The sequence below is a fragment of the Apodemus sylvaticus genome, chromosome 10 (genome assembly GCF_947179515.1).
Source record: "Apodemus sylvaticus chromosome 10, mApoSyl1.1, whole genome shotgun sequence".
NCBI lineage: Eukaryota > Metazoa > Chordata > Mammalia > Rodentia > Muridae > Apodemus > Apodemus sylvaticus.
The window spans coordinates 20,719,943-20,745,767 of record NC_067481.1 but is presented as its reverse complement, the minus strand read 5'-3'; the positions used below and the strand labels follow the sequence as shown (position 1 = coordinate 20,745,767).

The following is a 25,825-nucleotide window of genomic DNA, read 5'->3' as shown; positions in this document are numbered from 1 at the left end:
GCGCCCACTGGCCTTACTCTCTTTGCTCTTCTCCTTGTTGCGCAGGACGAGCAGCTGCTGCTCCAGCCGCTGTTTCTCTAGCTCCTCCTGCCGCTGCTGCTCCCGCTGCCGCTGCTGCTCCAGCTCCTGCTGCCTCTTAGCCGCCAGCATCTCCTGCTGCTGCTGCGGGTGGTGGTGCGGGAGGGGCGGGCAGAGCAGAAGCGGGGGTGAGCCGGGCCCAGGCGGGTGGCGCCTCTTGTGGCTCCCGAGGCCCCCTGCTCACCTTGAGGTGTTTCTGCAGCTGAACTTCGTGCTGCCGCGTCAGGTGGTCATGCTGCTTCTGAAACTCGGCAAACAGGAGCTGCTTCTGAAGCTGCTGTTGCTGCTTGAGCACCAGGAGCTCCTGCTGCAGTTGCTGCTCCCGCAGTACAGGATCCATGGGGCCTGCCAGAGCCCCCCGCAGCTCCACAGGGCTGGGGCTACCTCCACCTCCACCCCCCATGGAGCTGGGCATGGCTCCTGGCAACACCGGCTTCACCTCCACTGTGGGCACAAAACACACGAGAGTCAGTGGGGGGCAGCCCCAGACAGCTCTAGGCCATGACAGTCTGGCCCCAGGGCCCAAGACACTACCAGACAGGTTCACTAGACTCTGGAGTCTATGGTCCACTTTCTTTAGGCAAAGATGAAGCCATGAACTTCAATAAGAGTCTATGCAATGGGGGGCTGCAGGTAGAGCCAGCCCGGCATGCACAAGGCTTTGGGTTCGAGGGGAAAATATATATGTATGCATGGCCCACTCATTACACTGCACAGTAACACACCAGTTTGATTCTATTGGTATTACCCGGTTCACAGATAAGGAAACTGAGGCAGAGACAGTTTTGAGTAACTCGACCAGACACAGCCAGGTGACTGAAGAACCACGATATGAATCTAATACACTTTCACTCACTGTCCCCTGCCTTGTCCCCACCTAAGAGAGAAGCAGAGATCGGATGTGTAGGAACCTTCCAGAAGCAGAGGTCGGATGTGTAAGAACCTTCCAGACAGCTTGTACTCTGTGTGTCTCTCAATCTCATCCCAGCCAGGGCAAAGGAGGCAGGTTGGGAAGCGGGGAATCGGGACAGGCTTGAGGGGCGAGACGGGAACAGGGGTCTCAGGGAAAGGGGGTGCAGGGCTGCACCAAGCCAGGGACAAGATGGGACTGGGAGTCAGCCTGGCTTCCTCTGGTGGATTATCTCCTTTCAACAGTTTTATTGTAATTACCCTGAAAATGCCGCTATATATAGAGTAAGCCAAACAGCAGCTGTGTTGAGGGGAGGGGGGAAGAGAATGGGCGTGCAGGGAGGGGGTGGGAGGAGGAGACAGGAAAGGGAATCAGACAGGAAGAAGAGTGAAGGAGGGGGTGCATAACGGAGCCTGGAGCTGTGGCTAGGACCTCAGTCTCCAACCAGGGGAGCACCCCCTGAAAAGAGAAACGTGGTAGAGGGTGGTTCTGAGGTCCACATGGACTCTGGGCCGCAGAACGGGAAAGGTTCCAACTGGCTTATGGGAAGGTTGGGTCTTGACCTGTTGATCTCCGTGCACTGCCCTCTGGCCACTGAATGTCATTCCACATCAGTGCCCAAGAGTTTCCAGGGCAACCAGGCAAACACCATACCAGCAGGGAGCCCCAAGCCCAACCCATACCCCACAAAGCCACCACAGCTAACAGGAAGGGGAAGGCAGGATACCACTGCCTGGGAAGAAGGAAGCGAGAAAGGCTGTACCACCAGCTCATCTTCTTACTTCTCCAAAGAAAAATCCTATGTTCCCTAACTCTAGCCCAGGGAAGCTACACAGGGATAGGGAGATGGTCCCCAGCAAAGTGGCCCACTGCATCCCTGGCCAAGGGAGAAGACAGAACCCTGATATCCTGATGGCTGCCGGTGCTCACGGCTCTTCCCACCCTCACCCCCCTACACCTGACCCTATATCAAGAGTGGGAAGGGTATGTAATGGTAGGGGCTAAAAGAGGCCCAGACCATCCTCTCCCTGTAAGTGAGTCCTCAGAGAAGACAGCACTGAAGAGCATCACCAAGCCACACCACCTTTATGTCTAATATGCCTGGGAGACCCACTAGAGGGGTGTGTGTGTGTGTGTGTGTGTGTGTGTGTATAGGGCCTGAGCAAGATGTCTCTCAGTACCCACTCCTCCCCCAGCAGAAGCTGAGCACATTCCTCTGTGGTTTCTCTGTCAGCCACACTGACGACTCTGTGGCCACCAGGCCAGAGCCACATCTGCAGGAGTGGCCAGATGTGGCCAAAAGGGTGGAGTCAAACACACAGACATACACAATGCCCCCACCCCCAACCCCGGCACACAGTCTCCCACTTTCCTTCTATTCCACACCCTGCCCCAGCACCCACATGAAGGGTGCTCTACCCCAGAGTGAAAGCAGGGTAGTAGTGACGGAGCTGGTGGCCTGCCTTTAGCCTCCCCAGCCCCCGCAGCGTTCAACAAAACCCTAAGCTGTCTGGAGGGCTATCGCTTCCTAGCAAAACTGGCTTGGTCCTGAAACTAAGCACTCCAGCAAAAAGTGGACAGGCTTCTACCTAACGCTCTTTGCAGAGCTGGGGCTGCTGGAGCTAGGTGCTAGCCCATCAGTCCAGGAACGGGCAAGAGTCTAAAAGATCCTGGATCCCAGCAGATAACTCTGCCCCAGATTGGAACAGTGATGGGCAAAGCTATCTTCTCTGGCAGGAACCTTACAGAAAAACTAGGGGCTCATGTAAGGAAGATCTCCCACTGCTAACACTGCTGAGACGCCTGGCTATGTGTTGCAGTGGGCACCACAGCCCCACTGGTATGCAGGTGGCAGGAGAGCCCGAAGGCTCTGCCACACAGCCTTGCTCCCATACGGGCAAGAATCAGGAGGAGAATGTTAATTTGGGCCAACATGCAGTTTGCCAGGCTCTGCCGGGTAGCAACCTGGATCCTTTCAGGATGGAAGCCAGGGAAGAAAGGAAATGGGGTCCCCAAAATGCAGTCTGCCTGGCACAGAACCTAGAGCCTGACTGGCCTGGCATCCCCTTAAGGATCTATGCCCTCTGCCAGCTTGGCAAGAACAGGGCAGGTGACAGCAGCTGCCAATCCAACGAAGCATTGGGAAGGGGAAGTGGGTGTGTCGGGACAGGAAGAGGCTCTTGGCTGCCTCCTGGTGGACCTAGGAAGGTTGGAGAACCTTGGGAAAGAGGAAAGGGTGGGCAGAGGGCATGTGCCATTCACTAAGATGACGAGAGCCCAGGCTAGCAAAGACCTCTGAAGGGCCAAGATCACTTGGGTCCTTACTTCACCTGTTCCCAGAGCCAATGCCAGGAACTTCCTGTGAAGAGAGTGTGTAGGTTCTAGGGACAGGCCACCTACCTACCCTCGGGACTCAGACCCTTGTTCCCTCTAGGAAGTGGCAGCCTTAGGAGTAAACTGACCCATGCTGCCTCCATGGAGAAGCCCCAGCACAAGCATCCCGGGTGGGCAGTGCTATCTGGCCGGCCATCAACGTGGCCCTGCCCACACAAAGCTCTGGCTCAGAAGGAACAGATCTACCTATCTCATGGGTATAACTAGGCAGAGCCCACACCTTCCTAACTCTCCCTTCTTATCCAGTGGGTTTCTTCTCTCCACAAACCCCATCAGCCCAGGAGAGACTATAGCACAAGAGATGCCCAGGTCCCTCAGAAGGAGGAACTAATGGGAAACTATGTCCACTGCCAGTTTGGACTTATCCTAAGAATAAAGGGGTGAACTGGAGATTGCATCCTATAATCCTAGATACTCAGGAGGCTGAGGCCAGAGGATTGTGAGTTGAAAGCCAAGAATGAGTAGGTCAGTGAGATCCTGTCTCAAAAAGAAAATAATACTTTGGGGGCTGGAGAGATGGCTCAGCGGTTAAGAGCACTGACTGTTCTTCTGAAGGTCCTGAGTTCGAATCCCAGCAACCACGTGGCGGCTCACAACCATCTGTAATAAACTCTGACGCCCTCTTCTGGTGCCTCTGAAGACAGCTACAGTACACTTAAATATTACAATAAATAAATCTAAAAAAAAAGAAAGAAAGAAAGAAAGAAAGAAAGAAAGAAAGAAAGAAAGAAAGAAAGAAAGAAAAAAAGAATATAATACTTTAATCCCAAAAATCCAGAGGCAGAGATCTCTGTGAGTTTAGGAGGCAGAGACAGGTGGATCTCTCTGTGAGCTCAAGGCCAGCCTGGTCTACAGAGTGAGTTCCAGGATAGCCAGGACTACACAGAAATCTTATCTCAAAACAACAATGAAATAATGATGAAGACAACAAAAACCACAGCCATGGCTAGCGTTCAGAGAGCGGAGTCAAAAGACTACAGGAGGTTCTAGGCCAGCCTGGGTGCAGAGCAAAACCCTAGTGAGCTCCAGTCTAGCCTGGGCTACAGAGTAAAACCCTTTCAACAAACAACAAAATCATGAAATTCAGTTAAAACAGAAGATCCCAGACAAAGGGATGTGGTCTCTAGGCAGATAAGGGGCTATGGGTCCCAAGGAACAGGTTTTGACAGTAACCGGGGCTCAAAGTAAACAGATCTAGCTGTAGCTACCCCCAGAACAACAGGGAGGGGTTGCTCCGAACAGTCTCCCAGCCATGCCCCTCCCTCAGAGACATCGCAAATCAAAAGTTCAGGGAAAACAAACTCTGACCAGCAGCGAATGCATGCCTTTCACTCCACCAGGGAACACCAGGGAGTCCAGGGTTTGAATACACCTAGAAGGCCCGAGATGCTTACTGTCTATCTCTGAAAGACCCTTCTCCAGGAGCCACTAAGGTAGGAAGGAACCTAAGACAAGGAAGCATTAAACTATGTAACACTCAGGACTGAAACAAGGCCTATGCAGGCAGTATCTGACTCTGCGGAGCTGCTTCCCCGGAGGGGACAGGGTCTTGAGACCGTCTGTTTCAGCCCTCAGTGATAGGCTTTGGAAACCACACTTCATAGAGAAAGGGCTGTGCAGAAGACCCCACAGGCTAAGGGGCGGCAGAGCAAGGATCTGAACCCTGGCGACCTGGCTCCAGCATGGGCAGGATGTTCCAAAGCAGCACAAGCATGCGCAGCCTGGCTCCACTGTGGGATGTCAGTCCAGACAGCATAGGCGGAGGAAAGCCCACCCAAGAAGATGGGGCACCACACCAGTATCCCAGGTAGCCTAGACCTGCCTCGCAACAACCGGCAGCTTCTTTAAATGTCTAATTACCTTGTCAGTCCCTTGGAGGATGGAAAAAGAAGTTTCTCGTCCCTGTCTTGGCCTTGAGAGAATTTGGAAGGAGGCGGGGAACACACTTCCACACTCCTCTCCCCATGACGCCGATGACCCCTCCCCACCGAGGACGGTTTCCCATGATCTATTTCTGTGCTCTTACGTGACTAGAGCGGCCAATTGAGGCTCAACAGGTTCTACTGCAATTCAGACGGCATTTCCACATGTGCAGGCTCGGCGTGACTCTCACCTAGCAATTTGCACGACTCGTCGAGCCAGGGAACACAATCGTGTCATGGTTCCGAGGGAGGGCTTTGGGAGAGATGGCACAGGCTCAAGGGAGCACCGCTTGTTAGTCAAGGCTCCAGGCGCCTCCCATGCTTCGTGCAAGCATCTGCAAAATGGAAGCCGAGCACCTACCTCCCAGGTTGCCAAGCCTGAGAATGCATGCTGGGGAGCTTGGCACAGGGCCTGGGGAGATGGCAGTGGAGCTTGTCAGGGCTACTATTAATGGCTCCTGGAGAGAGAGTGAGCGTGTGTGTGTGTGTGTGTGTGTGTGTGTGTGTGTTCTGGTTTTGACAACCTAGCAAAATCTATAGACTACTACTCTGAATGTTTCATGGGCTGAGAATATACCGCAGTGGCAAAATGCCTGCCTATTAATGTATGAGCCTCTGTGTCTGATCACCAAAACAATAACAACAGTCAAGATAATAATAGTGGTTCTAAAGTTCACACAACAGCCAGGTGTGGTGGCATATGCCTATGATCCTAATACTCAGTGCCGGACTGAGGTCAACCTGAGCTCACTGCCAGACCCTGTCTCAAAAGATCAGAAACACCTCTGCTGAGTTCAAAGCCCATCTTGTCTACATGGCAAGTTCCCGGCTAGACAGAACTACATAGTCAGACCCTGTCCAAGAAACAAAATGACAAAACAAAACAAAAACAGTCAAATAGAATGACATAGACATTAGGAAGGCTGAGGCATGGTGATTCCCAAGTTTAAGGAAGTTTAGTAAATTCAAGATCAGCTTAGATTACATAGAGACATTCTCTCTCTCTCTCTCTCTCTCTCTCTCTCTCTCTCACACACACACACACACACACACACACACACACACACACACATGAACTGGAGAGATCGCTCACTCCTTATGATGCCTGTCTACTTTTCTAGAGGACCCAGGCTCACTGGCAGTTCACAAGCATCTGTAACTCCTGTCCTGGGAGAGCCAATTGCTCTTCTGGCCTCCTCAGGCACCCAGGCATCACATGGTCCACAGACATAGAAAGCAGGCAAACCAATCATAAACATAAATGAGTTTAAATAAATAAATAAATAATGTGCTTGTTTGTTTAACCAAAAGTAAAAGCACACAAAAAATCAAATGTTTAGAATTATGTAAGGCCAACTTCACAGATCACTTAAGCTCTGTGATGCTAAGCGCAGACTCCTTAACTGTCATTCCTGATGTCTGAAGGTCACTCTGTGGACCTGTACCATCAGAGTCTTTCCTACAGACTGTACCATGACCAGCACTAGATGGCATTGAAAGAGAAAAAAAAGGTTCTGGGAGTGGTGTCCTCTCAGCTCTAGCGCTTGAAGGCCATCTCCCTGGCTGCTTTTTGCAGCTCAAATCTCAACAGTGGGGTCCCTTCCATCTCCCCCAAAACATCACCTGAAACTAATAAGCACAAGCTCTGGCCCCTGTTCTCCAGGCCCCCAGCTCTAAGGAGGGATGCTTTCCCATCCCTGACCTCACTGGCCCCCACTCCAGGTGACACCTCTGCCCAAGGCTATTTTCTATCCTCCTGGGGCAAGGTGCTGGGAGACCCTCAGCCCTTCCTCCAGCCAGACAGAAGCAACATGAGACTGACCTCAGAGACCCTCAGAATGTCAGTAAGGGAAAGGCCCAGGAGCTCAGCAACTCAACGCCCCCAGCTGCAGGAGAGAGTGAGGTCGCAGAGGGAGCAGGCTTGTCCAAGGTCACCTGAAAAGGAGGCAGAGGAGCCAGGGCTTAATCTAGACTCTCCTGGCTCTCTCTGCCCCGCTCCCGACAAAGCAAAAGGCTAAAGCCTGGAGGCTGGCACCGAATACAGCGAGAGATGCAACCAGGAGCCCCAAGGGTCCAGCGACCTGAACGAAGGCACCGGGGTGGTACCAGCATGCCAGAGCCCAAAGGTAGAAGGGAGAAAGGGACAAGTGGTAGTGGGATCTTGGAAATCTAGAGGCAGGCTGAGAGTCTGAAAAGACCTTACAGGGATACAGAATCCAGGTAGGGGTCACAAGGGTGTCCCTGGAAGTAGCTGATCCTAGGTTGCTATCTAGAAGAGAAGATTCCCACCTCCCCACCATCACAAGACTATCTGGGCACAAAAGCTGCAGGCAATTAAAAGGCACAGTTATTGCTCCTACCTGGGAGTGGAGGTGGGGTGGGGGTGGGGTGGGGTGGGGTGAAGTGGGGGCAGCAAGGGCCCCAGGGCAGATCTTGCTTGCATTCTCCATGCACAGCCAGGCTTCAGTGCCCAGCAGGGCACCCTGTCGGCCTGGCTGCTTGCCATTATCCCCCCAATGAGTTTAGACACCTGCTCCTGGCATCTCAAAACATCCTCTCCAGACTGCCAGGCTGCCGGGAGTTGTATTTGCCTGTCTAGGATAACAGCTGCCCGCCTGCCCTCTGCATAGTCCCCTCTCCCACCAGGGCCTTCCACGAAACACGAGAGGCAGCCCAGACTCTAACGTGCGTGCTGTACATCCGTTGCTTCCCCGGAGCTCACAACCTGCCTTAGACCACATCTCCTCAGCAATTCGGTTGCAATTCAAAGCCCGAGAACCACAATCTCACAGTCCCTGGTCTGCCTGCACTCATTCCTGTTGACAATCTGACAGCTGTTACAGCTGTGTGTGGACACGGTTAATCTGACTTCCTGTCTGGCAGCTGTGCAGAGGGGAAGGGACAGCTGAGGGTCTCAAAAACAAGATGAGGTAGCAGGCCATGGGGACAGTAGAGGCTGTCTGCATGGGAGAGCGTTTTACTCTGTTCTGGGCCCTCATCTTCTTTTGAGCCAAAGCACCTGCAGGGAGAGAGATAATTGGCCAAGTGGTTCCAAGTACTTGGGAGAGGGGGACTACCCTTAGACACCCTAGGAGTAGGGCCAAGATGAGTCCTATTCTCTAGGAGGTACAGACAGGTCTCCCACACACGGTTGTACAGGTTGAATACTGCAGATGGGTACCCAACTGAAGGGACAAGCTGGACTTTGTCCAGACAATGCTCTGGTTGCTAAGCCATTGACACTAGATCTAAGGACACACACCCGGACAAAGGACTATTTTTTTTGTTTTGTTTTGTTTTTGTTTTGTTTTAGAGACAGTGTTTCTCTGTGTAGCCCTGGCTGTCCTGGAACTCACTCTGTAGACCAGGCTGGCCTCGAACTCAGAAATCTGCCTGCCTCTGCCTCCCAAGTGCTGGGATTAAAGGTGTGCGCCACCACCGCCCGGCGGGACTATTTTTAAAGAAATGTGACAGAAGGTTTTTGTGTAGGTTAGCAATGGCCCCACACAGACAGACCTGAGTTCAAAGCTTAGCTCCTACTTACTCTGTGCTCTGGATAAATTCTTTCACATCTCTAACCCTTCTCCACTCTGGGACGTGGGTAATTAACATCCTTCCTAAAAGAGACCAGTAAGGAAAGTCCCGGGTATCCTTGTCACCTCGTGGATTACAATATTAGTACCACTCAAGTCCTGCCCTTCCTACCTTCCTGGCATCCCCACACCTACACATTCCTGACACACAGCTATGCTCAGAATGGCCTCAAGAGCCTAAATAGGAACATCCAGGGAAAGCCCCGGTTGCAAACCTGAACCCCATGGGACTTCCTGACATCCAGAGCATTCCTTCCTGGCACAAACCAGATTCGTACCTCCCTCAGCCGGTAGAGAAGCCTCTTCTGCCATTCCTTCTCCCAGCATCCAATGACTCAACTCAACCAGAGATGGACAAGGGGACATTAGAGCCCCGCTGTGGGTCAGGGGAAATCCCACAGTGAAATCAAAGATCCCAAGATACCCAAGCTAGGTCCGAGCCTGGCACATGCAGGTGCCCGTTGCACACTGGGCAGTGACAGGGCAGCTAGACAGAGACACCACCAGTCACCCACAATGGAAGAGAAATTGGCCCCTTTCCCCTTCCGTAAGCAAGAAGAGCGGAGTGAATATGTCTCTCTCTCTTGAGCTCACGGACCCTGAGGTACCACTGGAGCTGTCTCTATCCAGCCACCAGGTCAAGCCCCAGAATAGCGCCTAGGCATCCTGCCAGAAGGCAGGCGGGACCTCCACCTCCTCACCCAACACTCATTCATCTAAGTACCACCCACTGTGCTAGGTGTGTGTGTGAGGGGGAGTATTAGCAGCCAACAAGACAGACAGTAGCGGAAGCAAAAGCTGCCCCCAAGTAAGAGTCCCCAGGACTTGCTGCTACAAGGGACAGAGAGGCAGCATCTTGGAAGGCCCGTTGGGTGGGGAACACCAGCAACATCATCCAAAAAAGCACCCCTGGAAACCGGCTTTGTCAGCTGTAGGCTTCTGTCTCTTGTCTGGAGACTGCTCAAGAACTTGGAAGGAGAGAGTGCATGAAGGGAAAAAGGACTGAAGGGAAACACCAGGCTGCTGGGCCCTCGTGGCCATGTTTATCTAGGGAGGATTTTTTTTTTAACCCAAAGGTTAAAGTGTTTCTATTTGAAACAACTATTTACATTCCAGAGTCCAAAAAAAAAAAAAAAAAAAAAAAAGGCAGCCAAGCTCCAAGCCTATATCTGTCCCCAGCCGCGTCACAGACACAGCATCAGAACTGCTCAGGGGAACATTCTTAGCCCTCTCCCTGAGCTGCTGGGGTGACTCACACCTCCCTCCTGCCAGCAGGGACTGCGCCACACTCAGAAGGCCGGTTGGGGGGGGGGGAGTTGGAGATCTAGAGAGAGGGATTGGCTGGGGTATATCCAGGGATAGAAGAACATGGTCCCAAACTTTCAGGGTTTCTGGTGTCTAAACCAAAGAAGAGTAAATAAGAGGGAACTTGGGGACAACTTGTAGCCTAGTGCAGAATAGGTGACCAGCTAGAAGCCACCCTAGGTGATGCTCTGCAGACATTCCTTAACCACTCAGAAGTCCACTCGAACACATAGAGGCCAAGGGTTGGGGATTGAGGACAGGGGCTATGGCTCCAGGAGCTCCGAGCAAGCACCAGCCTTTTGGGCTCCATCCCAGGGACTCGGGAGGCACACTGCAGGGCTGGTCTCCATGACTCTGCCCTACACTAGGACGCTGAATGGACATCCTGATCTACGACCAAGCCGACAGCAAATCACGTTCCAAGGATTTTCCAAACCGTCCCAAAACATTCTTCCAATCCTACTGAGGTCTTAGCCCTGGAGAGCTGAGAGTCAAGAGAGAAATACAGCTCCCACCTTCTAATTGAAACCTTCAGATCCACACCCACATATCCAGAGTCAAGAACTCTAGTACACATACACATATTTACACATATTCATTCTCTCTCTCTCTCTCTCTCTCTCTCTCTCTCTCTCTCTAGTACCAAGCCAGCCACTGCCAGGAGGGACCAAGCAGGCATGGGTCCAGCAGGCCCCTCCCTGGAGGAAGCATCTTGCGGTGCAGGCCTGGTGGCAACAGGTTCCTGGGAGTGAAAGAAAGGAGTGGCCAGCTGGGGGGGGGAAGGGGGGACCCCAACCCAAGGATCCCAGAGAAGGTGGCAGGGCTAGGAATCCTAGAGTTTGGGTTAGGGGGAGGTCTTTAAGGCCCTGTGGTCAAAGTAACACTTCCTAATCCTCAGAAAGTGGGAAGAAACCACAACCCAGGGAAGGAAGAGATAGGAAGGAACTAGGAACCAAGCCCAAATCCTTAAACACCCCTGCTGTTAGTCTCTGCACAACCCTATCCCAACAAGGCTCTTCCTAAGTGTCCATTCTCAGAAGCCTCCTGACTAGAAACTTGCCAAAGTCACTACACCCTGACCAGGTCAAAGCAAGCCACAGAAACTTGGTTTCTGATTCCTGTAGGTCCTCCAGGTACAACTTCTTCCCGGGCTCAATTGTGGGGAGAGCAGGCAGCCTGGAGCCAGGTCACTGACCCACTTCCTCCCCTCTGACCATGGTCCAACTAGGCCAGAATCCTCTAGGAAGCCCTAGCCCCTAGCAGCTGAGGCTGGTCCTGCTGAAGGCACTGGAGGGATGAGACGGAGCGGGGCTAGGAGGGACTGTGAAAGGCCGGCCCTGCGTGAGGAGGGCAGGGAGCTGCCCTAAAAGCACAGCTCTTCCAGTCCGTGGATGGTCAACCAAACCCTCAAAGGCTGAATGAAGCAGGACCCCGATAGAGCAAGATTCACAGTGAGGTGCTCAAACCAGGTCCAAGGATGCCCAAGAGCTGAGGGCAGGTGGGGACACAAGAACCACTTACCTGCCACCGGGATGCTGTGCAGAGGAGTCCGTGGCAGGATTTCCAGGGATGGTTCCCGGCCTGACATGCCATCTGCTGAGAGACAGGACTCGGTCTCATAGATGGTCTGCAGCATCTCCACAAGCCCCTGAGCCTTGGGCACCAGCAGCATGCCAGGGAGGGGCCGCCCGAGGCGGAAGCCACTGAGGGAAAGGTGGTCGACAGAGCCAGCCGGCTCAAAGACTCCCTCAGGCCGCTGCCGCTGGGACCCACAAGGCAAGGAGGCACCTCATCCGGGCTGGGCGCTCCGGAGGCGGCAGACGCAGGAGGCTACTGAGGCTGCAGGCCTGCTCTCTTCCACTCCAGGAGCATGGACCAAGGTCTGTCCAAAGGTTCCAGGAGTTGGGCTATGGCTGGGTGCTCAAGGGACAGGAAGGGCTCAGTGGGCAGGCAGGCTCTCTGTGTTCCCTCCCAGAGCCACCGGTGACAGCTCTGGGCTTGGCTCCCTGCTCCTCCTCCCCGAATGAGCCGCCGGCAGCTGGCAGGAGACTGAAATAGCAGTTGGGGGAGGGCCCTGTCTATAAATAGGTGGAGCATGCTCAGGGAGCCGCCGGCTGGCTGCCAGGAGCCCAGGCCTGGCGGAGGCCCCATGGGGGGAGGCGCCTTCCACCCCAGGAGGAAGCACCAGTCAAGGAGGGGGGGCAAGGGAGGCCTGCACTCAGGGCCAAGGCCACAGACCTGGGTGGCCAGTGGCTGGACTAGAGAATGGTGCAGGCAGAGGACCCATGCATCTGGGATCAGCTTTGGCCACTGCTGGGGGCAAACAATGGACTGGACACCAAGAAGCCAGCCAGGATCTTCTATGTTCGCCCTTTCTGTGCAGAGCGAGGAAAGGAATCAGAAAGACTAGGGAGAGGTGACAGACACCCAACCACCTGGTCTAACCTCACACCTCCTCCTTACAGCCTGTGGAGTTTGTGTAACTTCTGCCTTCCCACAGAGCTGGGAGATGCCTCTCTACACTCTTACTATCAGGGAGACCCTAAATAGCAGTGGTGAGGCGGCTTCCCCACCCATTCTAGAGCTCCACCTCTGGCACTCAGGCCTCTTTCCAGGGACCAGAGAGATTTGCTGGGTAGGTTCTGCCCAGCCCAGGCAGGGCACGGGACAGCACCTGCCCATTCTCAGCTCAATCAATGCTTTCCTGGCAGTGTCCCCAGCCGAGAGCACCACAAACCACAAACATCACAGCCTTCATGCTAACAACGACCACCAGCCAGAGGCCAAGATGGGGAAACTGAGGTACGGCAAGACGAAAGCCACTCTCGTCATAGAGCTGCTCACGTGCTAGGGGCCGGAGGTCTGAAACACTGACCACCATAACTCACGAGCAGAATATACATGTCAGACCCAGGTGCAGGACCTCCAGCGTCCATACAGGAAGACCTGGGGTTGGAGGCCCTCCAGCTAGTCATAAAGCTGTTAGCACCTGGCCTAGTAGAGTAGCCCCCAGCTCTCCACCTTCCCGGGCCATGGGACCACTGTACCATCAAAACTGGCACTATTGCCAGCATCACCTACCGGGGACCTCCCCCTTCTTCCCGGGTTGTGCCTCCCACCGATCGAGAGATCCCACTTGGCCCCCTGACCTCACTGCAGACTTTTAATAGACTGGTTATTCCTGGGTCTGTAGGCTCCTCCCTTTTCCTGACGTCACAGTTACTATTTTGGACCCCTCCTGGCCCCTCCTTGCCCCCCACTCCAGGCACAGAGCCAGGGACACCTGTCCTCTCTCTGGACTGGATGACCTCACCCTCCTGTCAGGAGCCTGGGAGAAGCAGTCCAACCAAGGACATGGTGGCTGTGACTCCAGAAGCCTGTCTTCCAAGCTTCTGCCAGGACACCATGGGGCCTCCTCCCTCAGGTAGGAAAACACACACGAGGGTGGTGGTAGAGGCAAGCTCTCCCAAGCGCGGTGAGATGCAGACAACCCTGGGGTTTGAGGGGGGATTTGTTGCCTGGTGGTAAATCAGGAACTAAAGTGGGAGGAGTCTGAAGTTTCAGTCAAGACAGACTCTAGAAGGCCAGGCAGGAAGACCTATATGATCCAGGAGCCTGGTGCTGGAAAACATCTCCTGTCTGCCGCTTCTCCTCCAGCTGCAGTCAGATCAACTAAGTCTCTCAAGAAGAGAAGGGAAGACCAGAGGCTCTACCAATGACAGTCACAGGCAGACACTAGGGAGCCCAGAAAGCCGTGGGCAGCAGCCCCTCCCAGAAGGGGCTCCACCCACCCACGCTGGGAACAACCAGAAGGGCTGGCTAGCCCTGTCTTGGCACACTCACTTGCGCCAGGCACAGGGGACAAGAGAGTCCTGCTCAGGGGAGGATAGCAACTATGACAAATTGAAAGTAAAGTCCCTGAGACCCTAGATCAGCCTGAGGTCAAAAGAGGTCTCCCTTTTTCTGTTGTTTGAGACAGAGTCCCACTCTGTAGCCAAGGCTAGCCTTGAACTCACCATGATCCTGATTTCAGCCTTACCACTCCTGGGACTATGTGTTTAAGCTATTAAACCTGGTAAAGACGATTCTTCACAAGTCTTTGAGGACATGGACACTCAAAGGCCAGGGCTCAGTGAGAACAGCCAGTGCTATCATGACTTCTACTCTTTAGCCAAGAGAAGTCTCCATCTTCAATGCAATTCCCAACAACCTCTGAGGAAATGTACCAGAATGGGTCTAGAGGGAGGAAGGACGAGCATCTCTCTTCTGAGATGTGGATGATGTAACGAGGTCTTCCTAATGTCTAACCTCAAGCTATCCTGCTATAGCACCCCCTTCTCCTGCTTATTTTCCCATCCCTACCCATCCATAGCTTCCAAGTCCCACCCCACAAACCTCCCAGATGCTCACTAAGGGTGTAGTCCAGGAGACACACCCAGAGCCAGCGCCAGCAAGTTCAAGCCCAGCTTGGGCTTACAGAACCGGCTCTGTTCTCCCAGCAGTACTTCTAGTCCCCACTCTAAGGCTACACTCTGGCCTCCAAATCCCCTCAGGCTGGTCCAGAGACCCTGGCCCGGGAGATGCCCAGAAAACATCAACCCTGCTACCCTGTAGTCCCTCCCCTTGAGTCCAGGCATGCTGGGACGCGTCAGTATGGCCCAGAAACCACCACCAGCCAGGTCCACGGTTAGGTACTGGCTGAATCTTTTCATTTAAAAACCAACTGTAGGAAGATATGGACACACACTCTGTCATCTTGTATTCGCCCTGGGTTGATATTACCTCTCCTCACCAACCAGTCCTAAGCCTCCAATCCCTCAGGAAGCTGAGCAGAAGAAGAGAAGAAAGCAAACTCCAATCTGCCAAGGCACCTGTAGACAGAGGAGACCAGGGTCTCCTCCCCAGACCCCTGCCCATGCCAGCACTGACCCACTTTCTCCTCCTCTGACTGGCTGCCTGCCCTCCCAGGGGCTCGGTAGCAGAGCCTGAGGCAGGGAGACAGGACGCCAAGGTTCCTGGCTCCACCCTACACCCATGCCCCAGTTTCTCTGGTCACCCCAAAGGGAGGGGGCAGTCGCCCTCCCTCCTGGGAAAGGGAAGGAGAGAAAGTATAGAGGGCGCTAGGAGGTGCTGGGCAGACAGGTGTTATCATCCACCTCATCTTCCTCCCACGCAGGGCATAAGGAACCTAGATGCCTCCTCCAGGGCCCCACCAGCAAACATCTAGACAGACAAGATCACGTGGCAGGCCACAAGATCACGTGGCAGGCCACATTCTTGTTCCCCTCTAAGCAATGGCCCTGAGACCAGGGTACAACCAGGGCAGTTGAGGTCCTAGGTGCCAGGGAGGCTCTTCCAAGCCAGAGTTGCTACAAATTCTATCAGTCTTTCACCACATGGAAGGGGATGCACAGAACGGACTAGCTCCAGAAAAATAAAGAACCAGCCTTGGCACCCTCCTCTACCCAAAGAAAAAAGTCAAGGGAAACAGACTGCCCTCTTCAGGGAAGCAGGATTCCTCAGATGGCCAGAGAGGTGGACAGGGTCAAGTACTAGCATGCAGCCCAGCCCAGAGGTATATAAAGTGAGTGCCCACTGGCCAAAGTGGTAGGCCCAGAAGCAAATCACTCAGTCCCTACCTGCTGCCCCTCAGCAGAACGTGCATGCTGACTTTTGGACTGGACCATTTCCGGTCTGGTCCACCACAGGCCAGCCTCACTGGTGAAGCCAAGCAAAGACTTGTCAAACAAAGTTCTTATGCTGAGAGAGGAACCAGGGGACAGAGAGAAAGCACCCTGCTGCGCCTGCCCTGCGGCTCTATGCCCTAGGGCGAGAGGACCAAGTAAGCCAGGACTTGTGGAGAGATCAGGCGTGCGCATCGCCCTCTCCAGTCTGTTGCCTGTCCTGGGGCTCCCAATCTTTCTTTCTTGGGGCCTTCCGCAAGGTGTCCACTTCACTCTGGACACCTATGTGCTCTGAAAACAAAGTCACTTTATTTTTGTGGAATTCCAAAGCATGGAGTTTCCAGCTTTTTCCAGGATCAGGGCATCGGAAGCCCCAACCCAGATGCCAGCTGAACTTGGAGAACAGATGCTGTGAGCCCCCTCAGAGAGTAAAGGCTGTGTGCAGACTGGTTGTCTCCGTGCCACAGGGCAGCCGGACCCCACTAGAATAGCCAGCCCTGGAACTGTAGGAAAAACTAAAGGACAGGCCACAGCGGGCCACCTCCTGGCACAAGCAAAGAGTCTCTCAACAGTCCTAAAATATAGTTCTATATCCTGTGCCCCCCCTTCCCTCCCATACACGGAAAAGACAGTGTCTCCCCCTGCTGGGGGCAGCTGGAAAGCCAGTCAGGAGGCAGGTCGCCAAGAATACCTATCCTACCAGAGAGCTCAGAAGCTGTGCAGGTAGTGGAGATCTCTAGCTACAGCATGTTCTTGCTAGTTCTGGCAGGATGGGCTGTGAGGAGAACCTGAACCATCAGTGACTCGAACACAGACCCAGACACTTACCTTTTGCTGCAAGAGAACAAAACCCTACAGCTGGGAAATGTCCCCCCCCCCCAAGCCACCACCAGATGTCCCTGGGCAGCCTCTGTGCCCTTGGTCAAGAGTCAACTCCCAACCCGCACATGAGGCAGGGAGTAAAGATGACTCGGAGAAAGGGAGAAAGAAAGCAAGCGCCTCGGTTCGCTCACCTGAGCAGGGAGCAGAAGGAGGGACTGATGGACCAGTCATCAGGCCTCTTCCTGTCCCTTTGACAGCCAGAGGATGAGACAGGAAGCCAGAGCTCTAGAGCCCACCTGGTACAACGCTTAGGGGACTGAATGAAGGCAAGGGCAGGAAGAGCCCAGTGGGAAGCAGACCCAGTAAGAAGGGAGCTGGGGATGGCATTCTCCAGTGGGGGGCTGGGTTCCTCTCTGCTTCTTGCAGCTCAGTTTTTATCTATCCAACGCCCTCATCCTCCCTTTCTCTGAAAGGGAAAATATCCATCTATCCATGCTTGCAGAAAAAGATACAGGGTCAAGCTGTACTGGGAAGGGTTGGAGTTGGGTGGGAAACGGCAGGATAGACACTGACCGTCTCAGACTGTTTAAAAGGAGGCAGCCGAGCTGGAGAGATGGCTCAGCGGGCAAGAGCACTGACTGCTCTTCTAGAGGTCTTGAGTTCAATTCCCAACAACCACATGTTGGCTCACAACCATCTGTAATGAGGCCTGGTGCCCTCTCGGGTGTATCTGAAAAGAGCAATGGTGTACTCATATACATAAATAAATCGGAAGAAAGGAAGGAAGGGAAGGGAAGGGAAGGAAAGGAAAAAGACAGCTAGGGACAAGAGGCAGCTATTACTCCAACCATGCTGACCTGTGACCTTCTGGGGAACTTCTAGGGTCCAGTTCAAGCCATTTGGACGCATCCTCCTAGGCACATGCCGGGACACACCCAAACAGAGCTACCTTGAGTCCTACCCCCAGACCATTCCTGGCAGCACCCAGCAAGGTCCTAGCAGAGAGGAATGGGAACTGAGAGTCAAAGACCCCAACACAGGAATCCACCAAGAGGAAGAGGGTCACCTCCTTACACTGAGCCAGGAGCCAAGGCTCTTCTACAAACACAACCCCACGCCTATCCCCTGCTGTACAGCCCAAAGCATCGGGCCCTTTAAAGCTCCACCAGGAGAAAGGTACAGCACAGGAAACAATACTCCAGCAAGGAAAAAAGCCACCGCCACAAGAAGTAGCATGAATACTCAGCTGTCCCCAGGAAAACGCTTCCAGCACTGTCCCAGGCTACTCAGGAAAACTCACACCACCATCTCAGGCACCCAATGCTCTCATGTCAAGGGCAGGCATTGGGGCAGAGGGAGACCCAGGCCTTCCCAGAGCCATGGATTCCCAGGTCTGTCTCACAGCTGACCTCTTTTTTCATTTGTTTTGTTTTTGTTTTTGTTTTCTGGAAAGTTTTTTGATGATGTGACAATCTCCACTCCTGACCCCTTCAATCCCTGACATCTCAGACACTGACAGTCTGCTGGCCTGGGCAGGAAACCCACACAGCCCACTGTATTCCAAACTGCCCCAAGAGGCTCCTCTCCAACCTCCCAGCTCTTACCCGACTCGGTGGGAGAGTTCATGCCGGCTCTGGGCCTGCAGGAAGCTGACGTTGGGGGCTGGGACAGGAGGGGGTGGAGCTGCGGTGATGTCAAGAGAGACAGACGATAACAGACAGACGGACGGGACAGGAGCCCGGGGCCGCAGTGCCTCTATTGCCCATCCAGGGCCATCCTTCGGGGCGAGGCAGTCAGGCACTCAGAACGGCATCCCTGGGGAGAGACGGAGCAGGGTTAGCGGTCCCTAACTCGGGACTCTGAGAGCCAAGGGAGACCTTGGAGGGATCATCTTGTACCAGGGAAGGGAGGGAGAACCACCTGCCCAGGGCACATAGGAAACAGCATTGGACCAGACTCTTATTTCTTCTCTTTCTAATTGGTGCTCAAGGGATAGGAAATGGCTATAGTGGTCTCTGCAGACATCAGTGCCTGGTGCCAGGTGCACCTACAGACTGGCCACATTTGCCGCAGTGGGGAAAGGCTGAGCTGACCTGGGGTCCCTGGCAGAAGTTCAGAGAAAACTACTGAGTATCCTGCTGGCACATGCCTTTAATCCCACAACTTGGGAAGGTCAGAAGTTCAAGGCTAGTCGTGACTATATAAGTTTAATGCTAGCGAGGGTTACATGAAATCCTGCCTCCAAAAAACCACCAGGGTCAATGAGAGGGCTCAGCAGGTAAGCATACTTGCTGCCAAGCCTGCTGACCAGAGTTCAAGCCTACCCACGTAGTAGAAGGAAAGAAGAGACTCACGAAAGCAGTTCTTTGACCTCCGTATATTCATTGTGTCATATACACACCCATATACATACATGTACACACACAAATGTTATAAAAAATTAATAAAATTATTAAAATTCAGGAAGGAACTGATGATACCCATCCCAGTATCCCTGGGGCTCCCAGGCCTGGCTGGCATCTTCTCTCTATGTGTTGTGCCTTAGCCACCTATCACTGGAAGCAAGCTTTGTCTTCCCAACGCCACCGTGAGTCAGGGCCCAGGAGTGTGTTTCATAAATCAGGAAAGTCAAACAGATCCAGCACTCTCTATAAGTGTGCTGGAGTTTCTGGGCCCTGACCCAAGGCTTTGTGTGGTGTTCAGATTGTGTTCTGTGGAAGGAATCATGAAATCTGGCCTGTGCACTGCCTGCCTATCAAGTAATGGCCTGACACTAAGTCTACCAAAAGAGGGGACATCTTTTCCCCATTTATACAAAGACCCAATACTAACCAAAGTCAATGGAGTAAGGAAGAAATGGCGTACAGGGCCGTGGGCTGGCCAGAGGCCCCCACCCTAGCCCTATAGTTGTCTTCAAGCCTTAGACACTAGGCAGCATCCACAGGGACCCTAACGAGCCCTTGATCCACCCAGACATTATCTCATTCATTTGCTTCCAAAAGAAGCCAGGCTCTCCAGAGCCCTATGAGAGCAAGTGTCAGGAAGTGACAGAACTGCCAACACTAAAGCCCCAACTCCGATCCCCGGACCCAAGCAGTCAATCATGCATCTTCTATCACCTAGATCCCTTTACTTTGATACCAAAGTTTCTCCCACAGAGCCCTACCTCCTGGCAATATAAAATCTTTGCAAACCTTCCATTCTTATCAAAGATTCCCAGGGGTGAGGTCCAGTTGGAGCCTAGAAGCCTCCCAAGTCTTGCTTGGCATGGCCACAGGAACACACACAAAGACCCAAGAGTCCCGAGCCCTGCTGCTTCCTGCTGCTTTGGGCTAAAGAAAGGTATATTCAGATCAGGGTTCAGGACTGAAAGACAGTGACTAAAAACAAAAGAACCTGTACAGGTCTGGGACCAAGTTCAGGAATGCAGCAGGTGGGGCTGTTAGTGTCCCGGCAGGGCCCCGCGTGGGCAGGCCAGCTCAGCCCATGCCCACACCAGAGCTGGCGCCCAGTCCTGCTCACACCCTTTCCCGTGGGTTGAGGAACACAGGTTCAGAAATTCCCACGAACGCCAGTAAGTCTAAGTAGCCCAGCCCATGTGGAGAAAAAGCTCCACAGCAGGCTACTCGAGAGGGCCCAACTGAAGAAGCTCAGCCCTTAACACTCCCCCTTACCCTCACCAGTATCTCTCTGGGTCTTCTCCACTAGGGAAAAGAGAAACAGCTCCTCACACTCACACAGTGAGCTCAGGGTATAGTTATGCACCATTGCTCTCCACTGAGTGGGACCCCGAGGTCCCGTCTACCTGCTAAGGCCATCTACCAAGGCCCGAGGCCCAGTTCAGAAGTGTTCAGGTGAACAAGACCCACCAGCAGGACTTCCTAGGAAACAAAAAAAGCCTTCATAGCCTGATGAGAACAGGCTTAACTTCTTGTCTAGGGCAGGGCAAGGAAAGAGCACGCAGTCTCAGGTATTTACACTCTCTTCAACAGAGAAGTGGCCTGCTATTGTTACATGGGTGGGGAGCTGGGGACCAGGAGCTGTACAGCTGCTACACTAGCCGCGACTTGGATGACAACTCAGTGTGCAACATCAGCACCCCCGAAGTCCCCTGTTCCCCTCACCCTGAGAGTCAACTCTATCCTTCTTTCAGACTACTCCAGGGTCTGAACCTACCTTCTACCTCCAGCCAAGGCATCCTGGGCAAGGCCGAGTGGAGGGAAGGGCAGAGCCTCCACCTACAAGCTCTGCTAAGGTAAAGAAGGCAGGGCAGGACCCTATACCACCCACCAGCAATAAAAACTCCAGCAGACGGTGGGAGGAAAAGGAGGGGGGGAGGGAGTGACCAGAGCCATACCATGGCCTGAGGGCCTCAGCACTAGCCTTCCTACAGAGAGCTTGTCCCTCCATCAGCACCGTCCAAATTCCCCTCCACAATCACCAGGCCTGCTACTCCCAACATACCTGAGAGCCCGAGAGGCAAAGCCAAGGCTTGAGTTCCCAGCCCAAGGCCACCCTCAGGTCAGGGGCTACTCCCCAAATCAGAGAGAACAAGCCCTAGCAGTTTGTACCAAATGCAGTGCATCCAAGATGGGCTTCGCTTGTCCCAACACTCCCAGCCTGGCAAGGCTCAAAGCCCAGACATCCCATCGGAAGGCACCAGCAGTTTCTCATCTCGACCCCTCCCAGCTCCAGCCATAGCAGACAACTGTTCCCAGCCTCCCCCCCCCCCCCCCGGAGCCTCCACAGCCTCCTGCCTCCCCGGACGCTGAGCCAACAGAAGTCCAGGAGGATGGAAGCTGTGCAGGCCCCAAACTAGGGAAAGGAGGAAGACAACAGGGGAGGGGGAAAAGGCACCAGGCTGACAAATTCATTTTTGCAACCGGCCCATTTCTGTTTGTCTGCTCAGCCGCAGCTCCAGGCATCTGCACGAGCCAGATGGAGGAGCCTGCTATTTCTAGAAGAAAAAAAAAAGAAGGGGGGAGGAGGGAGGAGGTGGAGACAGAGGGCATTAGACAGGGTCTGTTTGCCCTAAAACTTCAGACAGAGTGATGATACCCCCTCCCCAGCACTGCCAGACAGGGCTCTCATTCAAGAAAGGGCTGAGGTTGGGGCCGGGGTGAGCTGGGTAGGGAAAAGAAAGGGAGAGAAAGTTTAATTAGCCAAAGTCGGCTACAATAGGCCCCCTCACTGGCTGCAGCGGGTTTTCATTCATGAGCAAGCGACACTGCTCCAAAGTGCCAAGAATGGCCGCCCCCCTCACCGTCTCTCTCTCACATGCCCCCCCCCAAACAGGAGTGAGTCCTCTAGCAGGCTGGCTGAGCCTGATGCCGTGTTCCAGACACCCCTCCTCAGAGGGACGTGAGGAGGAAGAATTAATTATTGAAGAGCAGCTGGTACTTCAGCACCGACTGCATTACCCCCAGCTCCCAAGGCTGCTCCCCCCTCCTCTGCCACACAAAAACAACAATGACCCCCCATTCCAAAGCCCCGTGTCTAAGCACACAGCTAAGATACCAGCCCTCAAGAAACGGAAAGCGAAGCTCTTATCCCTGCAGCTACTTGGGGGTGGGTAGTGTATATGACGCTGTAACCCCCACCCCCACCCCCCACTCCAGATGACACGATCCTTGGAGGATACCCTGAGGAAGAGGGCAAACATTTTCTATCCGTGCACCTGGGACTTGTCTCTCCCGCCCCTAGTGTGTCAGGAGGTGCCGGGGAGCCTGCTCCTTCAAGTCAGGCTTTCTCTGTCTTTAACAAGATCCAAGTCTAAGAGGAAAGACAGAAAGGGAAAGACTTAAGAAGGGACAGGCAAACCAAGTTCTCAAGCTTTGTTGTTTAAGGAGAGAAAGAAAAGGGAAGCTGGAATGAGGAGCCCTCACCTAGCTCATCCGAGCCCATCTCCACAGCCAGCACGCACTCCTGGGGCCCAGTGTGGAGGGCCTACGGGCCTAGGGATCCTCCCTGCCTGCAACCTTAGGACCTACGTGGACCGCCAACAGGTCCCAATGTCAGGATTAGCCAGAGGTCTCCTGGCCCAAACCAATCTCCCATCCCTGCCTCCTTTTGTTCTGGTTCTATCTTCCCCTCCCACTGACCCCTACACCCCTCTCTCCATTCCCATCTCCAAGATCCAAAGCTAATTCCAGGACCCAGAATCATAGTGGTCACTACCAGAGTGATGAGTACTGTACACACACACACCAAAAGCAACTGCAACTGCTACCCTTCCTCTTCAGGGACAAAGCTCATCTCAGAAGGCCAAAGGCAGGGACATCAAGTGGTCACCTTCTCCCCGAAATGAAGCACACTAGTCTCCCTGCCACCAACTCTTAGATTAATTACTTATCATCCAGCCAGTTTTCATCTTCCTGAGGGCCCCAGGGATGGGTGGGGAGGGGAAGCCCACTACCCCCAAGTTAACAAGGCACTATTAGAACGTCTGCCCCATGAGAAACAAACCTAAGATGAAAACTGGGCGCGGGGGTGGGGTGGAGAGATCTGCCCTAGCCAAGAAAGATCACCAATTAATTCATCTCCCAGCTCTTTCCCGAGCTCCAGGGTGTCAGACAGAAGAGGGTGGTAATAAACGCAGTAATGCCTCACAGGCGAGGGGGTGAATAGCACAGACAAGTAAAGTGGGCCCCGCAGTCTTCTTCCACCTGCAGGGACGTCAAGGACATAAAATCAAGGGTATGTTCTTCGCCACTTGGAGAAGCACTGTGGGTGGGCTGCGCCCCTCACCTCAAGGTAACAAGAAAGGGGTGTCGAGGGGAGAGAGGGTCTGCCCAGAATCCAGGTTGCAAGGCTCAAATCGCGGTTGCAACGGATTATGAGCCGCCCGGGAGGAGACAAATCGGACATCCCCGGCTGGTCTGCGGGCCATTTAGGGGCTCGGGGTGCGGGAAGATCGGCCCCTCCCTTACCTGCAGAGAAGGAGCCCTGCAAGGGAGGGTTGATGAGGGGCGCGCGCGGCGAGCCAGAGGCCACACTCCCCGGGCCCCGCGAAGCTCCCTGGGGGTGCGGGCTGGCTCGGCGCGCGCGCCGGGAGGAAGAACAGGGTCGCGGGGAACCCGCGGGGAGCGACGGCCGGAGGACGGGACGCTGCAGGGCGTCCCGGGGCCGTGGGGGGGTGGGGTCCTGGCGGGTGCGGCGCGCTCACCCGCTGCGGCTCGAGCTCCGGCTTCGCGGGCGGCGGTGGCAGCAGCGGCAGCAACAGCAGCGGCAGCGCCTCCTCGACGGCTCCTCCATCTTTGCGGCGGCTCCTCCGGCTCCGCTCGCCGCCGCCACCAACAACAACATTCGGAGACGTCACTCCCGTCACGTGACCCGACCCTGAGCTAAAAATAGACTCAGACCCCCCCCCCCTACTTTTTTTTTTCCGGGCTTCAACCAAGAACCCTCCCCTCCCATTCGGCCCGCCCCTCAGATGGGCGGGACCAATAGCGCCACCGTGACAGCTTCTTAAAGGGCCAATACCCAGCCCAAGGTTAGGCTTGGGTGGAGGTGGCAGAGAAGGGATCCCGATCTCTTCGTCAAGTAATGAAATGAGTAGAGCCCGGATCCTGGCTGCTGCAGGGGCTGGATATGTGGGATTTACGATTTTGTTCTCTGTGCTTTTCCGACTTCCTTTTCAAACGGTGGATGGTGCAATCTTTGCCCGCCTTAGCTGTTCCCTAACACGCCCTTCCCTTGTTAGGGGGAAAGTTTTGGGGGAAGCTTGGAATCCTAGAGGCTGCCTCTGCAGGATTGTCAAAGCTGAAAGATTAGCTTGGACAAGTCTCCTAACCCACCGTGCCTAATCTGGCACAACACTGCATCTTGATAAAGAAACTCTTTGGACAAAACCAGCATAGGTTGTAACTGTTCCTGGCCTTCAAAGGAACAGACCAAGAACCTAAAAGTCTCCAACTTTGATACCACACATACTACCACGTCAGTGGCACTGAACATAACTTGTTATTAAACCTACATAGTTTGGTCAATGACCTAGCAATTTTCCTAGCGAAAAATGTATTCTAAGAAAGTATTGTGCTCCAAAATGAGTGTAGGAGGAGATTGTTTATAAGATGTCGGAAACAACCTAAATATCCATCAGGTAGGTATCTGCAAATAAACTAGGGGACATCTAGTCAGTAAGTTATCATGCAGACACTCAAAATTGTGTGTGTGTGTGTGTGTGTGTGCGCGCGCGCGCGCGCGCGCGTGCGCGCATATGTTTATGTGTATATGTGTATGTATAGCATTGTGGGCCACTTGGCAGGAATCTGACATTGGCCAAGGACAAGGAAATGGGCTTCAGGCAGGAATCTGACATTAGGCCATGACAAAGAAGTAAGTTCAGGCAGAGATCTAATTTTAGGCTATACAGGTAAATAAATTCAGGCAGGAATCTAATTTTAGGGTAGACCAAAAAAGTAGGCTTCAGGCAAGAATCTGATTTGGGGCTAGGACTGTGAAGTAGGCTCAGATATCTTGGTCATCCTGATAAGCTCTTAGGAACAGTGGTCACAGGAGTGATCACAGGGATTTGTTTATTGCCTTGCTTGTTCCTTGACTGTGTTTATTGTATGCTTGTTCCTCAACCTAGAACTGACCTTAATAATACCTGCATGTAATTAAAATGGTATAAAAGCAGACTGGGAAAAAGTTAAACCTGCCTCAGCCTCAGAACTGGCTGGGATCATGCTACAGTGTTGTCTAATTGTCTTTTTTCTTTTTGATCCTCACTCCTGCACTGGAGAACCTGTTGACCTATAGAGCCATCCGATTAATTTGCATCTGCTTAGCTGAATGTGTTTCTGCAAACATTTGGAAAATGCTGGTAATAGTGTTGTCACATAAGGAGCCTTAAAGACAAGTGACCGTTTTTAAGATCCCTGAAAATGGCTACAATATTGTAAAAAGTATAATAATTATATGGATCTACAGCCGGGACCATGGCTCAGAAGTAGACCATATGGGTAGCATCTGAGGCCTATGTTCAATACCTAGCATCAAAACCAAAACAACATACTTATAATGGTATATTCACTTCACACACGCACACACACACATTTTAAAGCAGAAGATGGTGGTGAATGCCTGTAGTCTCTGCACTTGGGAGGCAGAGGC

General features: G+C 53.5%; 1 protein-coding gene and 1 non-coding gene across 8 annotated transcripts in view; one reads left to right on the top strand and one right to left on the bottom strand.

The window, feature by feature from the left end:
• Positions 1-24,027, bottom strand: part of Hdac5 (histone deacetylase 5) — a 35,123-nt gene extending 11,096 nt beyond the window's left edge. The window contains exons 1-5 of one of the 7 annotated variants that reach the window (XM_052194034.1): positions 23,874-24,027; positions 18,313-18,523; positions 11,724-11,798; positions 263-522; positions 18-159 (exon numbers count right to left, since the gene is read on the bottom strand). In XM_052194034.1, coding sequence (XP_052049994.1) covers positions 18-159; positions 263-522; positions 11,724-11,798; positions 18,313-18,334 — 499 coding nt within the window. In that variant the 5' untranslated portion in view covers positions 18,335-18,523; positions 23,874-24,027. Of the gene's footprint in view, positions 1-17; positions 163-262; positions 523-7,126; positions 7,240-11,723; positions 12,238-18,312; positions 18,524-23,873 lie in introns of those variants that run through there. The other 6 variants (XM_052194035.1, XM_052194032.1, XM_052194033.1 and 3 more) reach the window with 6 other exon arrangements.
• Positions 24,028-25,474: 1,447 nt separating this feature from the next.
• On the top strand, positions 25,475-25,608 carry LOC127695694 (small nucleolar RNA SNORA33). Its single transcript, XR_007980064.1, has one exon. It is a non-coding gene; the product is annotated as a small nucleolar RNA SNORA33 (small nucleolar RNA).
• Positions 25,609-25,825: the final 217 nt, after the last annotated feature.